The sequence below is a fragment of the Quercus robur genome, chromosome 5 (assembly GCF_932294415.1).
Source record: "Quercus robur chromosome 5, dhQueRobu3.1, whole genome shotgun sequence".
NCBI lineage: Eukaryota > Viridiplantae > Streptophyta > Magnoliopsida > Fagales > Fagaceae > Quercus > Quercus robur.
In genome coordinates this window covers 46,192,170-46,219,600 of record NC_065538.1, presented here as the reverse complement: position 1 = coordinate 46,219,600, position 27,431 = coordinate 46,192,170, and the positions used below count along the sequence as shown (strand labels likewise).

The following is a 27,431-nucleotide window of genomic DNA, read 5'->3' as shown; positions in this document are numbered from 1 at the left end:
TGAATATTACAGCTATGATACATCAGTAACTCTAGCTGAAAATGAATTAGTTGCTATCCTTGACAACTACAGATGTATCCTTAACACAGGCCAATTCGTCAAGAAAGGGACCTTTAGGGAGCTGAATATCTTCTTCATGACTGCTTGGACCATTTGGAGTAATAGGAACCAAGCCATCCACAATGATGCAGGTGGCCCTCCATTGCAAGCGTGGGAATTAGCTAGAAGAACCTTACTTGATTTCAATAATGCCTGCATCCAGCCCCTCCTAACGCTACCTACTCCCCACCCCCCCCCCCCCCCCCCTCCCCCACCAGGCTTCTTTAAGGTCAATGTAGATGGAGCAACTTCAGACAATGGGAGGAACTCTTGCATAGGTGTAATCATCAAAGACTACTCAGGCAACCCCATCGGAGCTCTAAGCAAACCCCTCCCATTAGACTTTTCTGCTGAGGTGACCAAGGCATTTGCCCTTCTCCAGGGAGTCCTTTTCGCTTTAGAGATGCAGATTTCTCGTGCCATCTTTGAGTCCGACGCTCTATTAGTGATTCAAGCTCTATCCTTAAGAGACTCAAGTGGTGAGGTTGGTCATATCCTTCATGATATCAAGTCTTCTTCGCACTCCTCTCTTGTTATTCCTTCAAGCACTTGAAAAGGGGCGGCAATAGATCAACTCATGCGTTAGCCAAGGAAGCTAAACTCTCGGGCCAAACTCAGATATGGAAAGGTGTCACCCCCCCCTCCCATTCAGCAGATTAATAGGGATGACTTCTTGTAATTTCTCTTGTTGTCTCTACCTGTTTCCTTGCTCTGTTGTATTTCAATTTCAAGTTGGAATGATACTCTTCCAAGTTTGCCATAAAAAAAAGAAGCTCTAAGTGTGCAACTGCATGCGACATTCAGTCTTGTTCCCTAAATACGAAGATTCTCCCAAGTCCATGACAGGGGGTGTGGGCAAGGTACGTCGTACGTACGTGGTTCATTAGATCTCTTTTGTTAGGATTTAAGCCCATTATAAGTAATAGAGCGTAATGTTTAAACTAAGAAAGATTGACATAATGAGACATTAATGGTTTGATAACCAAGATTTCAAATTATCTTAACAAAATGCTAAACTGAGCCTGCTGTTCAGAAGCAGCTACTTCATGAGATTCTAATCTGATAAGAAAGCAGATTAGAGAGGTTGAAAACTCACAAGGAAAGGTGAGTACGTTACTTCTACTGTCAAAGACTACGTAGAGTCAGAGAGAGAGAGAGAGAGAGAGAAAGAGAAGTTCAAAACTTAAATTGACTTTAAATGAATTAGAATCAAATTTGAAATTTAAACCTAATTGACTTAAAAATATTATCTTTTATTAAAAAATATTTTAGCATTTAATTTATTTAAAACCATTATCTTTTCAAATTTTGAATTTGAAAATAACTTAAAAATGATTTGATTCTTTTTTTTTTTTTTTTTTTTTTTGAGAAAGAAGACAAAGATGTTTTATTAAGGCAGGCTAGATAAATCTGCCTAGAAAACTGATTGATCTGATTCTCATTGTTCATGAAAGATTTTATTTTTAAGTGCCCCTTAAGACATGTCCTAAATTAACTACTCCTATTTCGTTTGACTTAGCTCATTTATGGAAATGTGATATTTTTGCTATTATTCGTGGATCCCACTGCACTTTTTGGTACTATTTATGGGTCTCACTGTACTATTTCAGCTAAATTTTACATTTATCATCCGTACTTTCAACAAAAAAATTTTAGTTTCAGCAAAATAAGCTGATCCCAAATGGACTCTAAGGGTCTGTTTAGATATCACTTATTGTTGAAAACTGAAAACTGAAAATATTGTAGCAAATTAATTTTTAAATGTGTGAATAGTGCCATGGGACCCTTTTTTAATGAAAATTTTGCTGAATTTTGTACTTATGGGTCCCATTAACAGTGCACAGGACCCACTGTTTAAAACGCAAACGCACTGAGAAAATCATTTCAGCAACATCCAAACTCACACTAAGGGTGTGTTTAGATACCGCTTATTTGCTAAAAACTGAAAACTTATTACTGAAAACACTATAGCAAAATAATTTTTAAAGGTATGAATAGTGTTGGGGAACCCAAATTTACCTAGAAATCTGTGTTTTGCTGAGTTTGGTAGAAAAGTGAACAGTACCCATGGGACCCACTAAAAAACGTAGAATGCGCGAATTGGGCAAAACGCCCAATCCAAACGCACACTAAGTGTATGTTTGGTAAAAATTATTTTTACCAACTTATTTTACTATTCAGCTTATTTTTGCTACTATTCATGGGTCCCATTGTACTTTTTGATATTATTCATGAGTCTCACGGTATATTTCAACTAACTTTTACCTTATCTACTATACTTTCAGTAAAAAGTTTTCAGTTTCAACAAAATAAGCGGATCCCAAACAGACCCTAAATCCTCTCTAAATTAATTATTTTCTGATTTCCTTATTTCCAAACTAGCCTCTGAGTACACGCATGAGCGCATGCTCAGAGGCCCTTCTTTTTTTTTTTTGGGTAAAAGTTAATAATTTGCATTTATTATAATTTAGAAATATATTTTTTATTTTTCAAACAAATAAAAATGATAAACTTTTTTTTTTTGAGCTCCAAAATGATAATCTTTAGAGATAAGCAGTAATTTCTTTTCTAAAGGTGAAGGGTTAAAAGAAAATAAGTTAAAACCACTCTTCCACTAACTCATGTTTTCAAACACAACCCTACTTGTCAAAACGAAAACCTATCGTAAGTTGAAAGAAAAAATTAAAAAAAAAAAAAAAAAAACCTAATCCTCATCCCACGGTAACCTATATCAATAATTCTATCCAAAAATTAAAAAACCTCATCCGATAGGTTGAATGAAAAAAAAAATAAAAATAAAAAATCATCCTTATAGAATGAAAAAGAACATGAAAAAATATAGCCACACAAAAAAAAAAAAAAAAAAAAAAAAAAAAAAAAAAAAAAACCCTGAGCTGTACAAGATTTAAAAGAACGTGAAAAAAGTTATAAAAAAAATGAAAAAGAATTAAAGAACGTGAAAAGAAACTGGAAAAATGAAACCTAAATTTAAAGATGTCTGTTTTTAATGTAAAAAAATTAAAAAATAAATAAATAAAAAAAGAAGCAAGTTTGAACTTGTAAAAAAAAAAAAAAAAAGTAATTTGGTGTGACGTTATTGACCCTATTTTTTAAAAACTTGTAAGAAAATATATTGGATACTTGATGAGGGTATTTTTGACATGAAAAAAGTCCAATTGAAGGAGGGGAATCTTCTTATATATAGTATAGATATCCTAACTTAATGATTTTCTAGATTCTTAAAAAAAATTAAGTGCGTTCATGCAGAGCATTGTGTACATTCAGTAAAAAATGGATCAGTTAAATATATAAATTCAATTAAAAATTTTATACATTTGATGTGTTCTTAAAAAAAATTGAGAGCGTTCATAGTACAAAATTGTATACATTCAGGGAAAATGGATACTTTAAATGTATACACTTAAGTAAATTCCACAAAAATAAATAAATAAAATTGTGTACATTTGATGTACGAATTCTAGGAAACACAAGTGCGGATTCGGATTCGGGTTCGGGTGCGAGTGAGGGTGTGCTGTGGCAACTCGACAATTTTTGAAAATTAAAGTGCGGGTGCAGCAGAATATGCTTTTTACTAAATTATTAAATATATTTTTATCTATATTTTTTATATATTACTAATCATATTTTTTCATATAATGGTAAATATATATTTATATATTATTAAATAGAGTACCTTTTTTTTAATAACTTATAACAAAAAAAAAAAAAAAGTACCTTTTTATTTTCACTGTTTGTTCATGTTTATATTCGTGGTTGATAAAAACGTGGCACTAGCGTTAAAGGAAGAATAACGTGGCAAACTTTTATTACTTTCCCATTTAAGATTTCACTTACCCCACTTCTTCTACCCGTATACAGCTCTTGGTTTTCCGTTCTTTCTCTATGTTTTATTCTTTTACTTGTAACACTCTATCTGCCTCTCTCTTTGTGCTGCAATATGTGAAGATTGAAGAAGGCTCAAAGAATTATCAAAGATCACTTCGTTTTTTACCCTCTCTCTCTCTCTCTCTCTCTCAATGTTCATTGTTTTGTTTTGGATTTTTTTTGGTTATATTTGATGCCATGGGTAGAATAGAATTAGTGAAACTCAAGAAGGGATAAAAAGAATGAACATTGAGAGAGTTTTGACACAATTTTTTTACTTTTTTTTTTTTTAACACTAATTTCGGCCCGAATCGGGCCAATTTCGACTGGTTTCCGCCCGAATCAGCATGAATTGGAAAACCCAAAAAAAAAAAGGTGAATCAGCACGTCGCCAAGTATCGGGTGCGGGTGCAATAGCCCTGGAGCCACACCCGTGCTTTCTAGTACAAAATTTTCATGGATTCTTATAAAAAATGAATGTGTTCTTTGTATAGAATTGTAAAAAATGGATAGCTAAATGTACAAAATTCTGTAAATCCAACAAAAAATTGTGTACATTTAGTGAAAAAATGGATATGATGAATGTATAAAATTGAGTAAATTCAATGAAAAATTGTGTACATTTGATATACAGATTGTCTAGATTCTTAGAGAAATTTGAGTGCATTGATCACAAAGAATTGTGTACATTCTGGGAAGAATGGATAAGTTGAATGTATAAAATTTTATAAATTCTATTATAGATTGAGTACATATGATGTACAGATTGTCTAGATTCGTAGAAAAATTTAAGTGCATTGATGTAATAAAATTGTGTACATTCAGTGAAAAATGGATGATGCATAATTTAAGACTACAAAAACTTGCAATTTTAACAATTTATTGATGACATAGTTATTGATTTTTGATCTTTTGGAAATTTTGCAAGTATAAAAGATGTAAAAAAAAATGTAATCCAGTGATGGATTTGTCAAAATTCACATTCAATAAAAAGATATTGAGTGCATTGATCAAACAGAATTGTGTACATTTTGGGAAAAAGGAATAAGTTGAATGTATAGAATTTTATAAATTCTATTATAAATTGAGTACATATGATGTACAAATTGTCTAGATTTGTAGAAAAATTTAAGTGCATTGATGTAATAAAATTGTGTACATTCAGCGAAAAATGGATGATGCATAATTTAAGACTACAAAAACTTGCAATTTTAACAATTGATTGATGACATAGTTATTGATTTTTGATTTTTTGGAAATTTTGCAAGTATAAAGGATGTAAGAAGAAAATGTAATCCAATGATGGATTTGTTAGAATTCACATTCAATAAAAAGATATTGAGTAAAATTGTAGTCTTAGGCTACAGTCAAGTTTATAGCCAAACTTTGTGTGTATATATATATATAGCATGTAATCCCAAAATGGTGCATCGATATCAAAATATTCTGTTCCAATTAACAATTTGAAACAATCTCCATAATTAACAGAATTCAAAATCTTGGTTAGACACCTTACAACACCTAACACTTATCTCAAAGGATAGCACATTATTTCAAAATTAATCCAAAGATTCAACATTTAAAGGATAACTAAAGAATTTGGCATTTGGTTCATTATTGACCATGTGAAACATGTACAATCTACTCTAGAGAATGACATAGGAAAATGCATGAGCATGTGATTATATAAACACATAAATTTATCCAATGAGATGACATGGCAAATACATGAGCATGCAAGCATATGTAAAATGCATGAACACATGAACAATTTATTATAGAAAACAAGACTAGAAAGCATAACTAAGGATGCGATTGCATTGCATTTACTAGGAAAGCAAATTGCATGACAAAAATTTAATGAGGCTTACGTCATTCCATAGCATTGCATAGTACTGCGATCCCTGTCTAAGCATTTTTTTTCATGCAAAAAGAGAAAGAAACAACAAGGAACTCAAGGGCTTAAATTCAAGAAAATGTGAAAAATAATCTCATTTAACAATTTTAAAGAAAATCTTTTTATTTTGATAAAGTTTGGGACCAAAAATACATTTTTATGACTTGAAGGGACTTTGTGAAATTTTGGAAGTTTGGCGGCTAATGGGCTTAAGTCACATATTTGTTGGACTGGGCTTGTTATTTGGGAATGAATTTGTTTCTTTTTACTTTGGGTTAGGCTTATTAGAGAAATTGCATCAATCTGGCCAAATTTTTCCGTCTATTTTACACTAAAAACCTACTTTTTTCTATTTTGCACTACCACTTGTCCAAAGTACTCACATCAGTTCATCAATTTTATAACCCCCTTTATTTAAATAATAATATTTTTTTAATTTTTAATTATTGTTTATATTTTTTTTTTGTCCCTATCTTTTTATCTTTTCTTTTGTACTTATCTTTTTTTTTTTTTTTTTTTTTTTGTCCTTATCTCATCTCTCAGACCAATCTTTTGTCCCTCTTCTACTTCTTCTTCTTCTTCCTTCCATGGTAACTTCTCCTTCTTCCTTTCAAGGTCACAATCAAATCACCTCCCTCCTTAAGCATCTTCTTCTTCTTTTTCCTCTAATGGTTAAATCACTTATCCACCACTAGCACCAATCTCCACCACAAGAACCAAACCCCATAAGAACCACAAGAATCAAAACCCACAAGCACGGACTCCGTCGACCCACAAGCATCGATCTCTGCTGCCAGCACTAATCCACAAGCATCAAAACCCATTCCCATCAACCCACAAGCACCGATCCACCCTGCCAACACCGATCCACAAGCATCCAGGCCCATTTCCGTCGACCCACGAACTCTGATCTAGCGCTACCAACACTGATCCACAGATCCACAAGTGACCAACACCAACACCGATTTGTCTTTCTATTGGTTTGTCCATGTGGGTGTGTTTGTCCATCTCTATGTTGATTTGTCTGTGTAGATGTGTTTATGTGTATCTGAGGAAAAAGAAGACGAGGAGATCAAAAGTCTGAGATTGAGTTCATTTTGCACAAAGAAGAGAGAGAAAAAATGTGCGAAATGTGAAATTAATAAAATAATGGTATACACAGCTACATTAACCGTGTATATATAAACAGTTACTATAACAAATGTGTAAATATACATAGTTTTAGAAGGACTGATGTGGAAGATTTTTGGGGCAAAATGTGTAAAATTTGTTGCTTTTTGTATTTTGCAAAATTTTACATCCACTGATGTGAATGCTCTTATATGGCTTCTAACTTTTCAAATACTCTCAGCCAACTAGGTCAAACTAACCCAACCCATTACTTCCTTATCAAACTGGTTCCCCAAGCCTTCTCTCTCTCCAACTCCATGGTCGAAAGGTTCGAGCGTTGCCTCCTACACTCATTGCCACCACCATCACCCCATCAACGGTGGTGCTTTCTTTTCTTTCTTTGACCGACCCACTTTGATTTCGCTCAAACCCAAACCCAAATGTGTCGATCTCTTCCACTCTAAATGCCATTGCCACAAAAGGTGTTGGTTTCCTTTTCAATCATCCTAGTACAAACCCCCTATCTTTGCCTATTCAAAAATTTCAAATCCCAAGGCTCGCACTCCTTCTCTTCGATCTGGTGCCTCTAGACAGCACATGGGTAATGGATTCAAGGATTGGAAATTCTAAAGATTATAGATCAAGGGTGGATAAATGAGGGTTATGTGTTGGTGCGTGAAAGTCGTGTTGGATATTCGGTGTTATGGGGTTAAAGTGTTATTATTGAGTCTTTGTGCAATTTTCTACTTCTGAGTGTGTGAGATTGTGTACAGAGTACAAAGAAGTGTATATATAGCGTAGCCATAATGCATGAACTATGAACATGTACACAGAGATTTTATTTTGAAGAATGAGAAAAAAATTTACCCCTTTTTTAATTATTCTTTTCTCTGAATCTACTTTCTTGGATTTTTTAGTACAATTAAAGTAGTGGAATTTTAGTTCTGTTTGTTTTTCTAGGTTTTCACTATATATTTTGGCTATGTTTTGTTTTCGCAAATTTTGGTATTCTGGGTGTTTTTCTGGTTCTTTAGAACTATTTTTCTGGGTATTTCGAAAAAGCATATGGGTTCCAAAAGGTAGGCCTCACGAAGCCCAGTTTGGACAAATACAAAAGCCCAATCCACATTATAATTCACCATGGACCAAGGCTGGGGATGTATGTTTGGTTTGATGAGTTTTGAGTTATATCACTCAGTTTTCATAACTCAAAACTCAAAAATTGTGGGACCCACTCAAAGTATGTTGTTTGGTTTAGTTTTTGAGTTGAGTTTTCATAACTCAAAACTCCAAAAAAAAAAAAAAAAAAAAGAGTTAGAATGATGAGAATTGAAAACAAATTTTAGGAGTTTCCAAATTCTGAAAACTGAGATACCAGGTATTTTTGTAAATATTTGATGATTATGGGACCCACGGTTAGACACTCAAGACCACACACGTTCTCAAACCTCTTTTTCTTCTTCACTTTTTCTCTCCACCGTACTGATATTTCTTCTCTCCCTCTCCTCTTTTCTCTTTTCTTTCTTTCTTTTCTTCTTCAAGTTGGGTTCTTTCATCTACTTCTCTTTTCTTTTCTTTTTCTTTTTTTTTTTTTAATTCTTCTTCATGGCTGGGTTCTTTCATTTTTTTTTCTTTCTTCTTCACTCTGGTTTCTTTTTTCAGCTTCTTATTATTCTTCTTCATTCTTTCTTTTTCTTCACGTGATGATCGCAGAGATCATAGAGGGCTTCGATTTCAGTTGTGATTTGTGTTTTAAGGTTTGTTTGAGATCCACTTATTTTGCTGAAACTGAAAAATTTTTGCTGAAAGTATTGTAGATAAAGGTAAAAGTTAGCTGAAATAGTACAATGGAACCCATGAATAGTACAAAAAAGTGCAATGAGACCCATGAATAGTAGCAAAAATAAGTTGAACAGTAAAATAAGTTGGCTTTTTAAGCTGGAGCCAAATACACACTTAATCAGGTTAAGGTGTGCTTTTTGGGCTTGGAGTTGTGGATTTTGTGGGATAATTTTTTCTAGTGTTTGTATTTATTTTTATTTTCATTATATATGTAAAAGAATTTGCTATGATGTTGAAGGTGTTGGTGGATTTGCTATGGTGGATGGGTTTGATTTTTTGTGATATGTACAGTGGTGGATGCAAAACAATGATAGTGGGTTGGGTTTTTGAGAATTGTAATTGGTGGGTTTGTGGGTTGTTGGAGGTGGTAAAGGCCAAAAATGGGAGGAGAAAGGTTTCAATGTTTCAGGCTTTGTGAAAGAGGAGAAGGAAAAAAAATGAAAGAGATGGAGGAGAGACATGTTACCGTTCTGATCTACACAGTACATGGGCTCCACCATTTTGTCAAAATTTTGAGTTAAGCACACCCATATTTGAAACCAAACAAAAATAAGATAGAGTTAAGGAAAAAGTAGAGATAGAGATATAAAATATGAAAACTGTGTTTAAATGATGAGAAATGAAATATGAGAACTGAGTTTTGAGTTAGGAGCAAACCAAACAGGCCACTCCCAAATTAAAATCAAACACATAGTTGTATTGAATTTAATTGTTCTTAAAAAAGATAACATTTTTTTTATATATACAAGATAGAAATTCTACTCTACCCTAATCTAACTGTATATGTATGTGAAGCTCCCTCCTGGAGACTTGAACCCCAACCTTTGCCCTCCACACCCCACAAACACTTATTAGTAACCATCGCATCAAAGGTGTGCAGTGGTAAAAAAGATAACATTGAATTTAATTGTTCTTGAAAAAGATAACATTGGTTGCACTTTATTAGTCAATGCAACCATGTGTGTGATTTTTCTTCTTTCTTTTTTATTATTACTATTTTTAATAAACCAGGTGTGTGAAAACTTCTTTTTCATTTTTAGAAACTCATGGTTTTTTAGAGGCACTAGGCCCCTAGTGGGTTTGGGGCGTGATAAAGAGTCATTGACCCTAACGAGGATTGATAGGGAGGTTGCAAGAAGAATTTTGTGGGTAGGAATTGATAGGTTGATCTGAGCAATGTGATGTTATTTTTCAAGAGTATGAAGGGGCTACAAAACAAGTTTGTGATTTGTTGTTGAAAATTGGAAAGTTTTTTGGGGAAATTTTTTTTATTTGTTAATGAAAATTGGGAATTTTTGTTGGTGAAAGGATGGTGCTCAGATGGGAAGCTTGATGAGGCGGAGAAGGATGGAAAGAGAGATAAAAAAATAAAAAAATAAAAAGGAAAAATTTTGGAGAGAAGAAAAAATAATAAAAGAACATAAAAGGATTACTTAAATGCAAAACTAGGGGGGAAAAAAAGGTAAATTTGACTTAGTTATATATAAAAAGCGGGGCAAATATAAAAAAAATAAGTAAGAGCAATCATAAAATTGCTAAATTGACTATAAAGTCAATTTAGCAACCAATAACCTTAAAATGTGTTTTTATAGCAAAGAAGGGAAATGTAAAAAAATTTGAGTATCAATTACCAGTAAGTTGCTATAGATATTAGATAGTAGCTCACTGTAGCTTAAAACTTAAAAATAATAATAATAATAATAATAATAATTAATTTTTTAATGCGTGGGGCTAAAAAAAATTAGTATTTTAATGTGTTGATAGTTGTGATTGTTATTATTGTATTGTTTATATTATTTTAATGTGTTGAATGTTAAAATAAAACCTTTGATGTTGAATGTATTATAAAGTGGAGTGTTAAAATAGATAAAGTAGTGTTTTGAGTTACTAAAAGCTATACTTTTTTTTAACTATATTTTTTTTAGCTTTCTTACTATGAATGCTCTTATAAGCTAAAATTTATTAAAAAATTTAGATAAGTTGACCCATTCATATATTATAGGAGAATATTAAATGAATAATGTATTATTAGAAAAATTATTGAGTATTGAATATCATAATATGGGGGTGGCAACACACATGAATATTCGTATCAATATATATATAAAAGCAGAGACCTCATGCGAGAAAGAATGAGGTTCTGCCATGTAACGCACTCTATGAAGAGAATTAAAATACCCTTAAGCCACATTAGAGATAAGCACAAATTTAAAATAGAGACTCTTTATTTCTTTTGGTTCAATGTTTCAAGACTATTTTTGTTACATTATTATTCAATGTTACTACTATTTGTTTTATTTTGTTTAATGTTTCAAGACTTTTCATCTCAAATACGCTTTGCATTTCCATTCACCCTTTTCACTTCTACTCCTTTATATACACATTTTCATAGCCTTTCATACCATCCCATCTCAAATACGCTTAGACAAAAAACAATGTCATTTACTTTCAACCTTTCAATGACACCTACATAACTCCAATGTTGTAGTATCATTTGATCGTAACTTGTATGAGTAGGTTATGACCAAGGAAGGGGGCTTACGTCTTTTATTCAGTAATGGTAGTTTGCCGTTTTAATGTTGAAGTCAGACATTGTAGATTTTGTCAAGATTATGATTCGCTTGGAGTCTTTGGGTGTTTGAGATTTTGGTTTGGGAAAGTTATAAATGTATTTTTTTTAGAACTAAAGAAAAAGAAAAAGAAACATTATAATTGATTATTTATGAAGTTAGATATTTTTTTTAAAAAAAAAAATTGTGTTAGAATTCATAATTTGTAGGTTTCTTTGTAAGTTTATTTTACTGCTATTTTGTGCCGTATGAGCCATAGTGATTTTAAGTGTTTTTCGCTTTTTTTTAAAGGATACGAAAGCCCAACTAAAGACGATTGAATTTTCATAAATAAATGTGTTTTTAGCAAATTTCTCTTTGTTTAATCACGTTCTCTTTATGTTGATACTTACAAATGATTTCCTTAATTTCATTGAGATAATTAATTAGGTGTTTGTGATCAAGGTCTCTATATTTGGTTGTGAGAATAGTGTGGTTGAGAAAGTGTTTGGTAGGTTGCTAAAATTTATATAATTTTAGGATATAAAAGTATTATATACTTTAAATTCTTATTTGTAGATTTCAAAATCATTTAACTAATTTGAAAAATAAAATCTATTTTTAATAGTAAATATTATAATCTTATAGTGTAATACAATTTTTTTTTAAGAAAATATGAATTAAGAAAATCAAGTTTCAAAATTAACAATATTGTGGGCACATAAATATTATACAAAAAAAAATAAGTATTAAGTATTATATGTAGATTTTAATATACATAAAATTAATTTAAAATAAAATTGTAAAGTAATTCGCGCATTGCGTGGGATATCATCTAGTTATCTCTAAACGTTGACATCGCAGATATATGTATCATTGGTCGTATTTAGGAGCAATTAAACAACTTATGTTGTAATGTACTTTCTTAACATCACAAGTCAAAAATAACATCTTCCACAATGCCACGTAAAAAGTTGCTTGGATTTGACCATCAGAAGCCAACTTTCCCTGCAAACAATCGAGTTTGTTATTTTTCGTTTTTATTTGTTCGATTGAATCAGTCAAGTCTAACTAAGGCACCTAGTCAAAGATACTTAAAAAACAAAAATTCGATTCCGACATTTTGAATAATGTTCAAACCAGCCAGCCTTCGATTTCGTTTGTAGTTTTCTATCATACACGTTTGCGTAAATTGAATAGTATTCAACCATGTCCATGTATAATAGTTGCTGACATTAAGATTTAAGAGACTTTTGTTTGTGTGTTCTTTTATTTCCCATTTGGGTGAACATAATTATCAAATTCTCAGAATGGCTTTCCCTTTCATTACTGGTAAAACAGTGATAAAGTTTTGCCTCTTCTTTCTCATACTAATCTCCTTTCTTCTCTTACTCTCTCATGGAGATGAAGCAGTTAATACGACTAACGAAGTTACAAATATCGGTGCCATCATTGATGTCAGTTCCCGAATTGGGAAAGAAGAGAAAATAGCTATGGAAATTGCTGCTGAAAACTTCAACAACCACCATGCAAAGAGTCACAAGCTGTCTCTCTATTTCCAAGACCCTGGGAAAGGCCCCCTTCAAGTTGTTTCTGCTGGTGAGTTATTTTCTTATTAGGATGACTATGACAGATTCTTGATTTGATATTAATTATATTGTTTCTTAATTTGTTTTTTTGGTTCAGCTGATGAGCTTATTAAAGAAAAGAAAGTGCAAGTGATTGTTGGCATGAACAAGTGGGAGGAAGCAGCATTAGTAGCTGCTATTGGAAACAAAGCTAATGTTCCGGTTCTTTCATTTGCAGCTCCTGCTATAACCTCACCAATTCTGCAACATCGTTGGCCCTTCTTGATTCAAATGGCTAACAATGATTCTGCTCAGATTGAATGCATTGCAGAAATTGTTCGGGCCTATAACTGGAGAAGGGTTATAGCAATATATGAAGATGATGCATATGGCAGTGACTCAGGGATGTTAGGTCTTCTATCTGAGGCTCTTCAGGAGGTTGATTCAGAGATTGAGTACCAATTGGTTCTTCCACCCGTTTCTTCTCTCCCTAATGCAGGGGGATTTGTTCTTGATGAGCTTTTGAAACTACAATTAACAACACAATCTCGGGCTTTTATCGTTCTTCAGTCATCAATACCAATGGTATCTCATTTGTTCAAAGAAGCTAAGAAAGTAGGACTTGTAGGGAGAGAGTCAGCTTGGATAATTCCCGAGAGTGTTGCAAGTGTACTGGACTCTGTTAACAACTCTGTTATTTCCTCTATGGAAGGTGCTTTGGGAATCAAGACCTACTATTCTAATAGTAGTAATTCTTATAAAGATTTCTATGGCCAGTTCACAAAAATCTTTGAAACCAAGTATCCCAAGGAACATAATCACGAACCTGGAATTTATGCTCTAAGAGCATATGATAGCATTATGACAATTTCACAAGCCATAGAGAGAACGATTAGTAACTCAATTAGCCAAAAGATGATTTTAGAAAATATACTATCAAGCAATTTCTCTGGTTTAAGTGGCCAAATACATTTTGAAGCAGGAAAGCTGCTGCAAACTCCTATATTGAGGATAGTAAACGTTGTAAAGGAGGGATATGAAGAACTAGACTTTTGGACGCCAGAGTCTGGATTCTCAGAAAGTGTTGAAATGAAAAATAGTACAGAGAAAATTGCAGGTCTAGTAACTTGGCCAGGAAATCTAATTCAAGTTCCAAAGGGTTGGGCAATGCCTACTAAACAAAATCCATTGAAAATTGGAGTTCCAGGTAGAACTTCATTTCCGAAGTTTGTAAAGGTTGACTACAACGGGAACCTAGATAATTCCAAATTTGATGGTTGGTGCATTGAGGTTTTCAATGAGGTGCATAAAAATTTGCCTTATTCTCCGCCCTATAAATTCATACCCTTGAATGGCACCTATGAGGATCTGGTTGATTGTGTCTACAACAAGGTAACAACTCTAGATTTACCATTCAGTTTCTTGAACCTCTTTGTTAATTTTCATGCGTTTCATATTTGCATGACACAAAACAAACAAACTCCCACATTAATTTCTCAAATTGTTATATATTCACTTATATTTATGGACTTACCAAAAAATTTCCTCATTGCTTCTACTCACCTAGCAAAAAGTTACATTGGATACACATTATTTAGTATAATGAAATTCAATTCAATAGTCCAACAAATTTGAATAGAAATCCTCTGTCCATCTCTAGGTGTTCCACTTTATGTTTTTCCAATCACAGTATATCATGTGTCCTTAATTCTTTTTTTTTTTTTTTTTTCTTTTTTTCAACTTTGATAATTTTATAAAGAAAGAAAAAGAGGCATGTGGCAGGCTGTAATTGATATAATACAAAGTGGAACACTGTCCAACACTGGCTGCTTTCAAGAGCAAGTAATTAAGCAATAAATATAAATTCTATCCTTCAAGAGCAAGTAATTAAGCAATAAATGTAAATTCTCTCCAATCTGATCTTACATAGAAGAGAGCCTACAAGTCAAATCTTCTATAGGTCAAGTTTCTACATGCTACCATGAAAAGAAAAAAGAGTATTGACTATTGAGGAGATAAATTCATACAGAATTTTCTTCTTATGGTTTCTCATAACTTTCAAAGTTCTCATTTCTAACTTGCACTTCAAGAAAACTGCCAGTTTGACTTCAGAAAGTGAAAGCCCTTGGAAGAGCAGCGAATCTATATCTAAAATAAGTTGTGTATAACCTGCACTTTTTTCATTTTTTTTCTCCATTATGAACTCGTTTCTGATAAAGACTATGCTTGTTTTGTACGGACCATAAACCAAGGAAGACATTTGATGCTGTTGTTGGGGATTTGACAATATTAGCCAGCCGTACAAAATATGTGGAATTTACTCAGCCATATGCCGAGTCAGGGTTGTCCATGGTAGTTCCTGCACAACCTGAAGGATCAGCATGGATATTCTTGAAGCCTCTTACCTGGAAAATGTGGTTAATGACTGGTGTCGTCTTAATGTACACAATGCTTATAGTTTGGTTCTTGGAGCATCAATATAATCCAGAATTTAATGGCACACTGAAGAATCAGATTGGTACCACACTTTGGTTCACATTCTCCACTCTGTTCTTTGCTCAAAGTAAGTACCAATTTCTATAATCTGTTTTATTTTATTATTATTATTTTAATGGACACCAATATTTGGGATTATGATAAGTACTGTGTGACGCATAGCAGTCAGCACAAGGTAAAGATCAAGTCTCCAACACTGTTTATGGGTCTAATTAGCCTTATTGTACCCACCCCTAATAACTTATGGCTGTCTAGGATGTAAAATAATATAATTGATTTACCATGGCACAAATCCTTCTCTTATTTCTGTATGTGTAATTAGTTAATTTTGAGAAACCTAGCACTTAGTAGTTAGAGGGAGATAAAGAGGTAGGTTTATGTTCAAGGTTTAGAATGCTAGAATATGTGAAAGGTTGCAGGTCATATATGACTTGAAAATATACTTGTGTGTGAAATAGAAACTTTCATTTGATGCAAGATTTTTCTTACAACATAATGCCAATATTAAAAAGGGATTAACCCTTGCAGGATCAATTAGGTTCATCTTATAATGAAATTGCTTTCTAATCAATAGAAGCCCCCAGAGAAAAGACTAAACACAGCCAAGATGAGATTTCTAATGAACGGAACCAATAATTTGCAGGGGAGAGAGTTTATAGCAACCTCACTCGAGTGGTGGTAGTAGTCTGGCTTTTTGTTGTGTTGATCCTAACCTCAAGCTACACTGCTAATCTGTCTTCAATGCTCACTGTGCAACGACTGCAACCAATTAGAGATATCGAGTGGCTGAAGAGCAGCAATGCACCAATTGGTTGTGATGGTGATTCATTTGTAATGACTTACCTGCAGGAAGTGCTTAAGTTAACGAACATCATTCAAGTTACAAACGAATCTGCTTATCAAGAGCATTTCAGAAACAAAAACATAACTGCAGCCTTTTTTGAAATTCCATATGAGAAAGTTTTCATCAACAAGTATTGCAAGGGATTCACTGCCTCCACACAGACCTATAGATTTGGAGGTTTTGGCTTTGTAAGTAATAACTACTCCTTCTACATGTTCTCCTTCCTCTACACACACGCGCACAAAAAAAGAAAAAAAAAACTCCTTATGGCCTTTCAGTTTCCACATAACTTCAAGTTGATCATTCCAAATAAAGCTCAATACTGAATTTTTCCAGAAAAGAAACAGAAGCATATTACATATTAGCACTGGCCATAACAGAATTTTTTTCAAAAATTTTCATGCATTTTTAGATTATTTCAGGTATTTATATATTCTTTGCAGAAAATTTGAATTCCAAGACAGTTTGAATATGGAAAGAAACAATTTTGTAGAGAGTTTCTATACAAGCTTTCGATGGTGGCTAAGAAGTCTTCATTTATTTTCAGACATTGGTTCTGACTTCTAAAGACACAAATCCTCAATAAATATTGATTAAATAAAATTTTCCATAAATGCTATGATTTTTGTTTTAGTAATTCCATTCCAAATGCATTAGCATCCTCGCCATTTGAATTGTATCAATTTCATGCTTTAGATTAAATATTATTATAAATTTAAAGTTGTATCTAGTGCCCTGTTGTTTAAAGTTTTAAATAACGTGAAAATCTATACTTTGTCAGAAACTAAAATTTTAACAATGAAATAGACTATTTTTAATTCAAGTGAAATTGAGAGGATCATCTTTTATCTAGTAGGATTCACTTCTAAATTCTAACTACCCTCCATCCAGGTATTCCCAAAGGGCTCACCAATAACGAAGGATTTTTCAGAAGCCATACTAAAACTATCAGAAGATGGTAGCCTAACAGAGCTAGAAAAAAAATGGTTGATTCCCTCATCTGAGTGTTCAACAGACAAAACATCTAGTAATACAGATCCTTTGAGCGTCCAGAGCTTCTGGGGTCTCTTCCTTATATCTGCTACCACTTCTACTATTTGTTTACTCCTATCATTTATTCGATTAATAAAGAATTATCAACATCATCAGGAGCCAAACGAAGAGAATGCAACTCCTAGCCCTATAAGAGTTTGGAACAAGGTAGTTGGACTTGCAAAATACTTTTACAATGGAGAGATCATTACTCCACCGAGGGCTTCAAGTTCATCTACGCCAGACTTACATAGTTGGACTTCTTTAAGATGGGAAGACCCGAACACTATCGACATTCCTGACGATATTGCTCGGGCCTCCCCACCGTCAAAAATCGAAATGTCATAGATGATAGAACTCCTTGTTGAATACACAAAGTGGGATAGGTAGGTTATAGAGGAATTTTTTTAATGACTCCAAATGTTGTAATATTTACTTCTAATTGTTGGAAGGGTTAAGGGGTATTGTAAAGGGTTGTTAAGAATTTGTTATAATTAGTTGGCTGGTGAGTTAGCTAGTTGTCTCACTCAATTAATTTTACGAGTTTGAGTAAACTAACTAGAGAACTCGATGTAAACCAGCCTGTATAAATATGTGTCAATATTATTGAACCTCAATAAGAAACTAGTCATATACATTTATTCTTTCCTTTCAACCTATTTGTTTCTCTCATTCTCTTTTCTTGGAAGTCAACTACCTCAAATTGGTCTATTTACCACTAATTTCCCTAAGAGTCCAACTTCATAAATTTTTCATTACATTTGATATCAGAACATTGACCTTGCAATGGTTGAAGGAATTGAACTCGATTTTTTTAGAAAGATTGACATAATGAGACATTAATGGTTTGATAACCAAGATTTCAAATTATCTGAACAAAATGCTAAACTGAGCCTGCTGTTCAGAAACAGCTACTTCATGAGATTCTAATTTGATAAGAAAGCAGATTAGAGAGGTTGAAAACTCACAAGGAAAGGTGAGTACATAACTTCTACTGTCAGAGACTACGTAGAGTCAGAGAGAGAGAGAAGTTCAAAACTTAAATTGACTTAAAATGAATTAGAATCAAATTTGAAATTTAAACCTAATTGACTATATCTTTTATTAAAAAATATTTTAGCATTTAATTTATTTAAAACCATTATCTTTCCCAATTTTGAATTTGAAAATGACTTAAAAATGATTTGATTCTCATTGTTTACGAAAGATTTTATTTTTAAGTGCCCCTTAAGATATGTCCTAAATTAACTATTCCAATTTCATTTGACTTAGCTCACTTATGTAAATGTGATATTTCATTCATTTTTAAAGACTAAATCTTCTCCAAATTAATTATTTTCTGAATTTCCTTATTTCCAAATATCCTAACTTAAAGTCACGAAAACCCTAACTCTAAAATTTATGAAAATTAAATGACAATTGCAAGAATTAAAAATTTTTTGTTATGTTATTTTTTTTATAGAATTTATTAATCAATCAAATTAAAGTAATTCAAATAATGAAAAATAAAATAAAATAAGATAAAGCATAGCAACCCCATATGAAAAGGAACTAGTCTTGATTGAGTTAAGCAATCACAAGTTATCTACCCAATTACCATATTAACTATTTACCAACTAAAGAAAATAAAAATTCAATGAACGGAATGAGTAATTAAAATTAGGCAATCATTTTATATATAAGGGGTAATTCTAGCGTACCCCCCTTTTTTTGGGGGTACGGTACCCACTAGTAGGCAACCTGCTATACCAGGTTACCAAAACATTACATTTGATGGTACCATCATCACATTGTGTAGTACTAACATCACATATAACTGTACTTTTGTCACATTCGGTAGTTCCCTTATTTTTTCTCACATTTGATGGTACCATCCTCACATTGTGCAGTACAAACATCACATGTGATTGTACTTTTGTCACATTCGGTGATTCTCTTCTTCTTCTTTTTTCTCACATTTGATGGCACCATCCTCACATTGCGCAGTATCAACATCACATGTGACTGTACTTTTGTCACATTCAGTGGTTCATTTATTTGTTCTCACATTGGATGGTACCATCCTCACATTGTACAGTACCAACATCACATGTGACTGTATTTTTGTCACATTCGGTGGTTTCCTTATTTTTTTTCCTCACATTTGATGGTACCATCCTCACATTGTGCAGTACTAACATCACATGTGACTGTATTTTTGTCACATTTGGTGGTTCCTTTATTTTTTCTCACATTTGATAGTACAATCCTCACATTGTGCAGTACCAACATCACATGTGACTGTATTTTTGTCACATTCAGTAGTTCCTTTATTTTTTTCTCACATTTGATGGTACTATCCTCACATTGTGCAGTACCAACATCACATGTGACTGTACTTTAGTCACATTCGACGATTCCCTTCTTTTTTCACATTTTATGGTACTATCCTCACATTACGTAGTACCAAGATCACATGTAACTGTATTTTTATCACATTCGGTAGTTCCTTAATTTTTTTTTTCTCACATTTGATGATACTATCCTCACATTGCGCAGTACCAACATCACATGTGACTGTACTTTTGTCACATTCGATGGTTCCCATATTTTTTTCTCACATTTTATGGTACCATCCTTACATTACGTAGTACCAATATCACATATAATTGTACTTTTGTCACATTCGATGGTTTCCTTATTTTTTTTTTCTCACATTTTATGGTATTATCCTCACATTGCGCAATATCAACATCATATGTGACTATTGTCACATTCAGTGGTTCTCTTATTTTTTCTCACATTTTATGATACCAGCCTCACATTGCGCAGTACCAACATTACATGTTACTGTACTTTTGTCACATTCGATAGTTCCTTTATTTTTTTTCTCACATTTTATGTTACCATCCTCACATTGAGTAGTACTAACATCACATGTAACTGTACTTTTGTCACATTCAATAATTTCCTTATTTTTTTCTTACATTTAATGGTACTATCCTCACATTATGTAGCACCTGCATCACATGTCACTGCACTTTTATCACATTCCCTAATTGTCTTATTTTCTCTCACATTTAATGGTACTATCTTTACATTGAGTAGTACCACCATGCTGCGCTTTCCTATAATAAAAAATGGATTCACATCCCATAGGTATTGCAATACCCCACAAATCTCAGGCGTCCATTTAATCTAAAGACTCATTTACTTGACACCTCATCATACCAGGCTGGCAATCCGTGTGCTCAGCTCTTTGCCAATTCAATTTGCTCTCTCCTCACTGCTTCCTACCTAAGCTTCTCATCAGAACCAAAAAAATTCAAAATATTTCTCTCTTCCACCAAACCTTTGTCTATGGTTGAATCTCCATGGCTATAGCTAGCAGCCACCAAATCCCTCACCACAACCGGTGATGCTTGCCGCTATGGCATTCTCCTCGTCTCACTATTTCTCTCTCTCTCTCATCTAGGTTTCTCTGTTTTCTCCTTCTCTCAAGCCCAACCGTGGCCGAGCTTCTGCTTCCACTCACACCTATCGCCGTTGGCGGTGCTTCTCATCGACGTCACAACCACTGGTGGCCGCGGGTCCAGCTCTCTTATTCTTTATTTTCATTCTCTTTTATTTTTTTTTCAATATTTTTTTTTTTTTTTTTTTTTTTTTTTTTTTTTTTTTTTTTTACCTTTTAGACAAGACTGAAACCCCTTTGACACTCATTTTGTTTCCTTTTTTTATTAGTTTGATGAATAACATTTTTTTTTTCAGTTTTGATTAGCTTGATGAATGGGTTTTCTTGTTTGGATTTCTGGTATTAGCAATAACTGTTATTATTGGCATTTTTAAAGCTGGTTTTTGGGTGGGCATTGAAGATGTTTGTTGAAGTGCTTCATAGAGTTTTAGTTTATCTCTCTGTATTCTGCCTTTTTTTTTGGATTTTTATGCTAAAACTGTGATGCTATGTGTATGGAAATTGGAATTTTTTTTTTATTAGCTTGATTAATGGGTTTTCTTGTTGAGTGTAAAGCTTGATGGTTTTGCTTGAGTTTGAAAATTGGGGCTTTGCAATATGGCCGAATCTGTTGTGATTGAATGAATATGGGTTTTCTTGTAATTGTTGTGTGTATGGGTCTCTTGGCTTTGGCATTTTGGAAATGTTGATACTAAATCTATGATTTTTTCCTCTGATCCAGATTTCTTTGCCTAAGAGTATCCATTTCTTATTCCTTAGTTTCTTTCACTGAAACAGAACTATGATTCTTAGCTTGATAATAATTTCTTAGTTTGAAGTTTGTCACAATGGATCAGTTTTTTTTCATTCCCTATGTTACTGCTGTGGTTTGAGTTGTGAAATGCACTGAAGATGTTTGAGAAATATACCTACTGAAATCCAACTTATTTGGTCTTGGGTGTCTATGTTTCCCTAGGTTATCAATTAAGTAGAGTGGTGTATGTGTTCGTTTTGACACTTTAATGATTTAAAATCTGGTTTATTTGATGGAAAACCAAATTGTGCAAGTATCTTTGTTAGTGGCTTTGTAATGAGAATGTTGTTCATCTGTCTCCTTAGGTTCTAATTAATTGGAGTAATACATGTGTTTTTGTCACATTTTTGAGCCTATAGAGTAAAAATATTTCATTTAAAGTCATAGTATCAAGAAATATGTAAATGTATGTAATTCTTTGGCCTAATTAAACAGCAATGTGATGCATCAGTAAGTATTGGGCTATTGATTCACTTTTGGGCTATTGATGTGGTTTATATACTGTTCATACAATTAACAGCTCAGATGCACTGTTTATTTATTTATTTTTCAAAATGTTTTTAGGCTGAAGTACTAATTAGTTTAGTTTTTGCAGATAAGCAAGGCACTTGCTGGAGCTGACAGAAAAGATCTACTGAGGAAGTTGCCAAAATTTATATATGATGAGGAGAAAGCTTTGGAGGTGAGAAGTTGTTCCTGCTAAAAGGTGTAACCCGTGATGCTTTAAGTTGAACATTATGAGGGAAAGTTAATTGCAGCATATCCACATCCTGTGCAATAAAAAAAATAAAAAAACTCATGTTGCTACTAAACATCCTAAACACATTTAAAATAAATAAATAACAAATACTAATTCACTTACCACATTATGAGATAAGGGTGTTTTACTGCCAGGTTTTTGATTAGATTGATTTAGCCCAGCAATGTGAACATTGTAGTCTTCCTTCATTGACACCATCTTAGATACTTTTTTAATGTGCCCTGTATCATCTTGATCCATTTTGTCTTGAACTGGAGATGTAGACTCTATCTTAGATTCATTTTTAGCACATACTGTATCATCTTGATCCATTGTGTCTTGGATTATATATGGAGATGCAGACTTCATTTCTTTTTTAACATCTACAATATCATTTAAGTTGAGGTCATTGGAATGTCCACTATGTTCCCTTGCTGTTTTCTTTAACTCCAAAAGAATGTCATTCTTAAATGTGTCCAGATTGTTTGGAATGTTTGTCACGGTTTTCTGCATGACTAGCATTTCATCTCTAAGACTTGTTATTGATTGCTCAATTCTACAAATTGCTTCAACAGAATCCTGTGGATTAATTTATAGGTACAATCATCAACAAATGTCTAGCACCAAATTATCATCAAATTCATAAGATTTATTGGTCGAAAAAAGATACCATATTTCGCTTGTCTTCATGTTGAGATGGCATAGCATGAGATTCATTAATATCTTGTTTCTCTAGTGGAATACTTTCTGTCGCGTGTGCACCATCCATTTGTGTTACAACCAACTATGATATATATATATATATATATATATATATAAAAATAAAAAAGTGTCAACGACATGGGGATAATAATTCATATATAAAACATATTTAACTTATTTATAAAAAGTCAAACATTAAAAAAAGTCAATTATTACCTTAGGATTGTCAAAACTTCCAATTGACTGTAATTGAAGCATCGTTTGGTTAACTTCTTTTTTCCCCCAATAACAAACACGTGGTTGAAGTCGTTTGGACACATGTTCAAGATTCGTTTCAACATTGACATGCTCAAAATAAAACAACTGCAATATGTATAAAAGGGTCATAGAAATTTAGTCAAAAGAGTCATAGAAATTTGATAAACAAAATCATATTCTTGAAAGTAACTATTTTCTACAACTTACCATTAAAAATAGCAAGCAACCATTAACGCCAACACGATTCTTTTCTTTATATTTGCGCACACCTTGAATAAAAAAATCCAACACCAACTTTGCCCAATTCAAGTTTTTGAACTCATCAATATTAAGCAGAATTGAGATAAAGGACCATTTGATATAAGGTTTTGGAGTGGGACATAATAAAGTACCCAATAGAAACAGCAAAAAACAACCAACAAATTCTTTTCCTGATGTTTTCATCTCCTTCAGCTTACCCTCTAAGAGGTTAATTGGTATATCCCCTACCACATTTAATCCATGTTGTAGGCATATATGATTTATCTCTTCAGCGCTTGCAACAATAGACACATCTACCCCACTTGATTTTATTCCTATAATAAATTCTACATCTTCAGTGGATATTGGTAACCTCCTTCCACAAATATCCAATACACAAGAATTGTGGTCAAAATGATCAACTAACCATTTGCAAAAATCTCTATCCAACTGTATAGACCTTAAATCCAACATACTACCAAATCCCATTTCTCGAATAACAAATCTTTGTCTTTCATTTAAATTTAAAGCCATCAAATGAACACGATTAGGGGCACACCGAGAATATAATGAAACCTGCATTATATAATGAATAAAAAGGGTTTCATTATGAAATTTAATACATAGTCCTGAATGCTAAAAGTTTCATAGGTAAATACTTACTTTACGTGATTTGCGAGGAATATTATGTGACAAATTAGCATACTTTTCAAAATTCTCACGTGCTTCCTTCTTGTACTCTAATTTAGAATCTTCATCAAGATTCATCCACTTTTCTCTAATCTCCGTCTTAACTAGGGCTGTCCACGGGTCGGTCCGGGTCGGGTTTGTGCCCAACCCGAAACCGATCCGCCGGAATCGGGTGAATGGCTTAACTACCCGCCGCCGACCGTCGACAACCTCGGGTCGAGTCGGATCGGTCTCCAGTTGACAACGGTCGGGTCGGTCAGCCTCGGTCTGAGTTTGAATCACCGGATCAAGCTCAAAATCACCACATCAAGCCCAAATCTGAGTGAAAATTACCGAATCTAAGCAAAAATCAAAGAAAAACCACAACATCAAGCTCAGATTTGAGCGAAAATCACCGGATCTAAGCAAAAATTGAAGCAAAAACCCCCACATCAAGTTCAGATTTGAGAGAAAATTTCTTCTCATCGCCGGATCTAAGAAAAATCGAAGCAAAAGCACGCGCAAATCAGAGCAAAATCTTCATCTCACCCCCGGATCTAAGGAAGAAAACCTAGATCTTATCCGGATCTAACCAAAAACTACCAAACCTTCACCGGAATACTGATGAATCTGAACGGATCTAGGAACTCCGGCCTTCTCTCATGGGTTTCGTCGGTCAGATCAGGTATATCGGGTTTTGAAGAAGAAAACCCGCCATCCGACCCGCCTAAGTCGGTTTTTGGTGACAGAGACCCGTCTTCAACTGTCACTGGCATTGGGTCGGCCGGTTTTCGGGTCGGCCCGGGCAGTTTGGGCGGGTGGGTCGGTTCCCGGGTTGCCTTGGACACCCCTAGTCTTAACGTGTAATAGATATTCATACTCAATTAAGATCTCCATGAATATGTCATGTCAACTAAACAATAACAATAACCTAAAAACTATAAGTATTATTCAACTTACAGCTGTGCTTATCTTAGCGACAATGCCCTTAGCTTTCATCAATTCTATTTGCTTTTTACTGAAAATCCAAATTTAAATTATTTTAAATATAAAAATAGGAAATATATTATAAATGGATATATAATGAAAATGAATCTTACTAATAAATTAAAAATGGTCCACTATCCCCATTCTCCTATCTCAATATAACATGAAATAAAAACAAGGTAAGCAATGACATACATTTGAAAAAAAAAAAAGTCACAATTGAAAGCTGTGGGAATTGCAAACTTTTTCCTTGCAAACTTTGTCCTGGACAACATAGATGATCAATGTTTTTAATTTTTTTTATTTTTTTATACAATATAAAAATTCTATTATAGCCTAATCTAAGTGCATATGTGTGTGAAGTTCCCTCTTGGAAACTTAAACCCTATCCCTTATCCCTCACACCCCACAAATACTTATACTTGTGGAGTGACTACCGCACAACTTAACATAAAACTTATATCATAAAAAATTAGAAGGCATATACAAATGTTATAATGGATAATAAAATCAATTTTAAAACTAAGATAAATATACCACACTAAGGCTATCTTCATCTTGTGATAATGACAAAAACACATCAGCTATTGATTTGGGTAAACACATATTCACCTTGTGATTATGATGAAGATGCAACAACCTATTATGATATACCACCCTAAATCTCTTTCACACCATGCTGCCAGAACTGCAATGACATTCACCACCCCCAACTCTATCATCATAGCCAAAAAATAAAGTCTAAGAACTCATTAATCAAAAAAAAAACATTTAGTGAGCAAAGCCTTACTCTAGCTTGATGCACTGTAAGTGCCAACTCTGTTTCACTTGGATGAACTGAGCCATGACATTAGGCATCATTTTAAGAGATAAATAAATAATTACATACACTAAGGTAATCTGCTAAGAAAGATTCAATAACTATGACAAAAGTCTAAAATTTCCTATTGCAAAAAATGAAGTCTAAGAACTCATTAACCATAAAAACATTTAGTGAGCTAAGCCATATTCTAGCCTTATGCACTGTAAGTGCTAGCACTGTTTCACTTGGACGAACTAAGCCATGACTTTAAGCATCAATTTATAAGATAAATAAATAATTACATACACTAAGGAAATCTGTTGAGAAATTAAGATAAACTTCAACTAAACATTTTTAACTTGATTATCTCAAGAGATTTTTTGAAAATATTTTGAGTGAAGAAAACATTAAGGCAAATTGTGTAATTGACTTCTAAAAATAAACTCTTCATCACCAAATCTACAAAGCATACATGACACTTTTACCAACCACCAAGGAGTAAATAGTCTAATCAATGGAAAATTCATTGGTTGGACAAAACAAAATGAAGCTTTTTTTTTTCATGCACTTGTTAATCAGTTGAGACTGAGTACAATTCTTAAAAGGGAAAAATCATAGTACATCAACATCTATTTGATCTCGGAAGTGTAATTTTCCTTGGGTTCTAAAAAATCTGCTTCCATAGAATAAAGTCGTGAGAAAGCTTTTGAATTCATTTGTGCAGCAAATTTATTTTGCAAACAATGACCATTCCAAAATTTATACGAAGAAAAAATATGAAATGGGAGTTCAGGTAGAAAAATGTAGATTCATTTAGAAGAATTGAGGCGGGGCCTTACCTTCACCTTCAATGCCAATTTTTTTCCAGAACAGTGTCTACATATATAACTTCATCGTACAATGGAACTTCTGGACCCATGTGCTAAATTCCAAGACTCACTGATATAAGGACCAGTACCAAGAAAGTGAGCATAACAGGGAAATTAATATGGGGAACATGAAGAGAAAAGATCTAATTAATAGCAATACTGTATTTGAAATTTTACTTGGGGACCTAAACAGTTGAAAGAAAACAGCAATCATGGTATTGAAATTTTGTTTCTCAAATAGGAGGAAATTCCAAATCAACTTTTAACAAACAACACCCAAATCTCCTATCAAAATAATAAAAATAAAAACCCAAATCAATTAATAGCATTAGCGATTACTAACAATGAATAAAACTAAAGACAAATCATGCGTTGATAGTCAAAGAAACTTTAATAATCTGTATATTAGTAGTGAAATCAACTTCGTCTGAGAGAAACAGAAAGAGAAAGACAAACCTATTTCAAATATCGTCGCCGGCCGATACTGTTTCTTCTTTGGGTTTTGTTTAGCTATCCTAGGTTCTTGTGGTTGATTAGTAAGAGAAGAAGAAGCCAAATTCTGGGTTCTTTAGATAAACTGAATCGAAAGCGTGATAGAG

The 27,431-nt window shown here is 33.2% G+C and overlaps 2 protein-coding genes across 2 annotated transcripts; one reads left to right on the top strand and one right to left on the bottom strand.

Moving 5' to 3' along the window:
* Positions 1 to 12,650: 12,650 nt before the first annotated feature.
* On the top strand, positions 12,651 to 17,977 carry LOC126726107 (glutamate receptor 2.7-like). Its single transcript, XM_050431231.1, has 5 exons — positions 12,651 to 12,981; positions 13,069 to 14,342; positions 15,207 to 15,513; positions 16,090 to 16,478; positions 17,182 to 17,977. The coding sequence occupies exons 1-5, from the start codon at positions 12,693 to 12,695 to the stop codon at positions 17,668 to 17,670; spliced, it is 2,748 nt and encodes a 915-aa protein (XP_050287188.1). The 5' UTR covers positions 12,651 to 12,692; the 3' UTR covers positions 17,671 to 17,977.
* A 4,242-nt stretch (positions 17,978 to 22,219) lies between these two features.
* LOC126728256 (uncharacterized) lies at positions 22,220 to 25,289 on the bottom strand. Its single transcript, XM_050434110.1, has 8 exons — positions 25,275 to 25,289; positions 25,135 to 25,192; positions 24,169 to 24,300; positions 23,473 to 24,081; positions 23,224 to 23,370; positions 22,976 to 23,089; positions 22,429 to 22,884; positions 22,220 to 22,336 (listed from the first exon to the last, which is right to left on the bottom strand). The coding sequence occupies exons 2-8, from the start codon at positions 25,171 to 25,173 to the stop codon at positions 22,220 to 22,222; spliced, it is 1,614 nt and encodes a 537-aa protein (XP_050290067.1). The 5' UTR covers positions 25,174 to 25,192; positions 25,275 to 25,289.
* Positions 25,290 to 27,431: the final 2,142 nt, after the last annotated feature.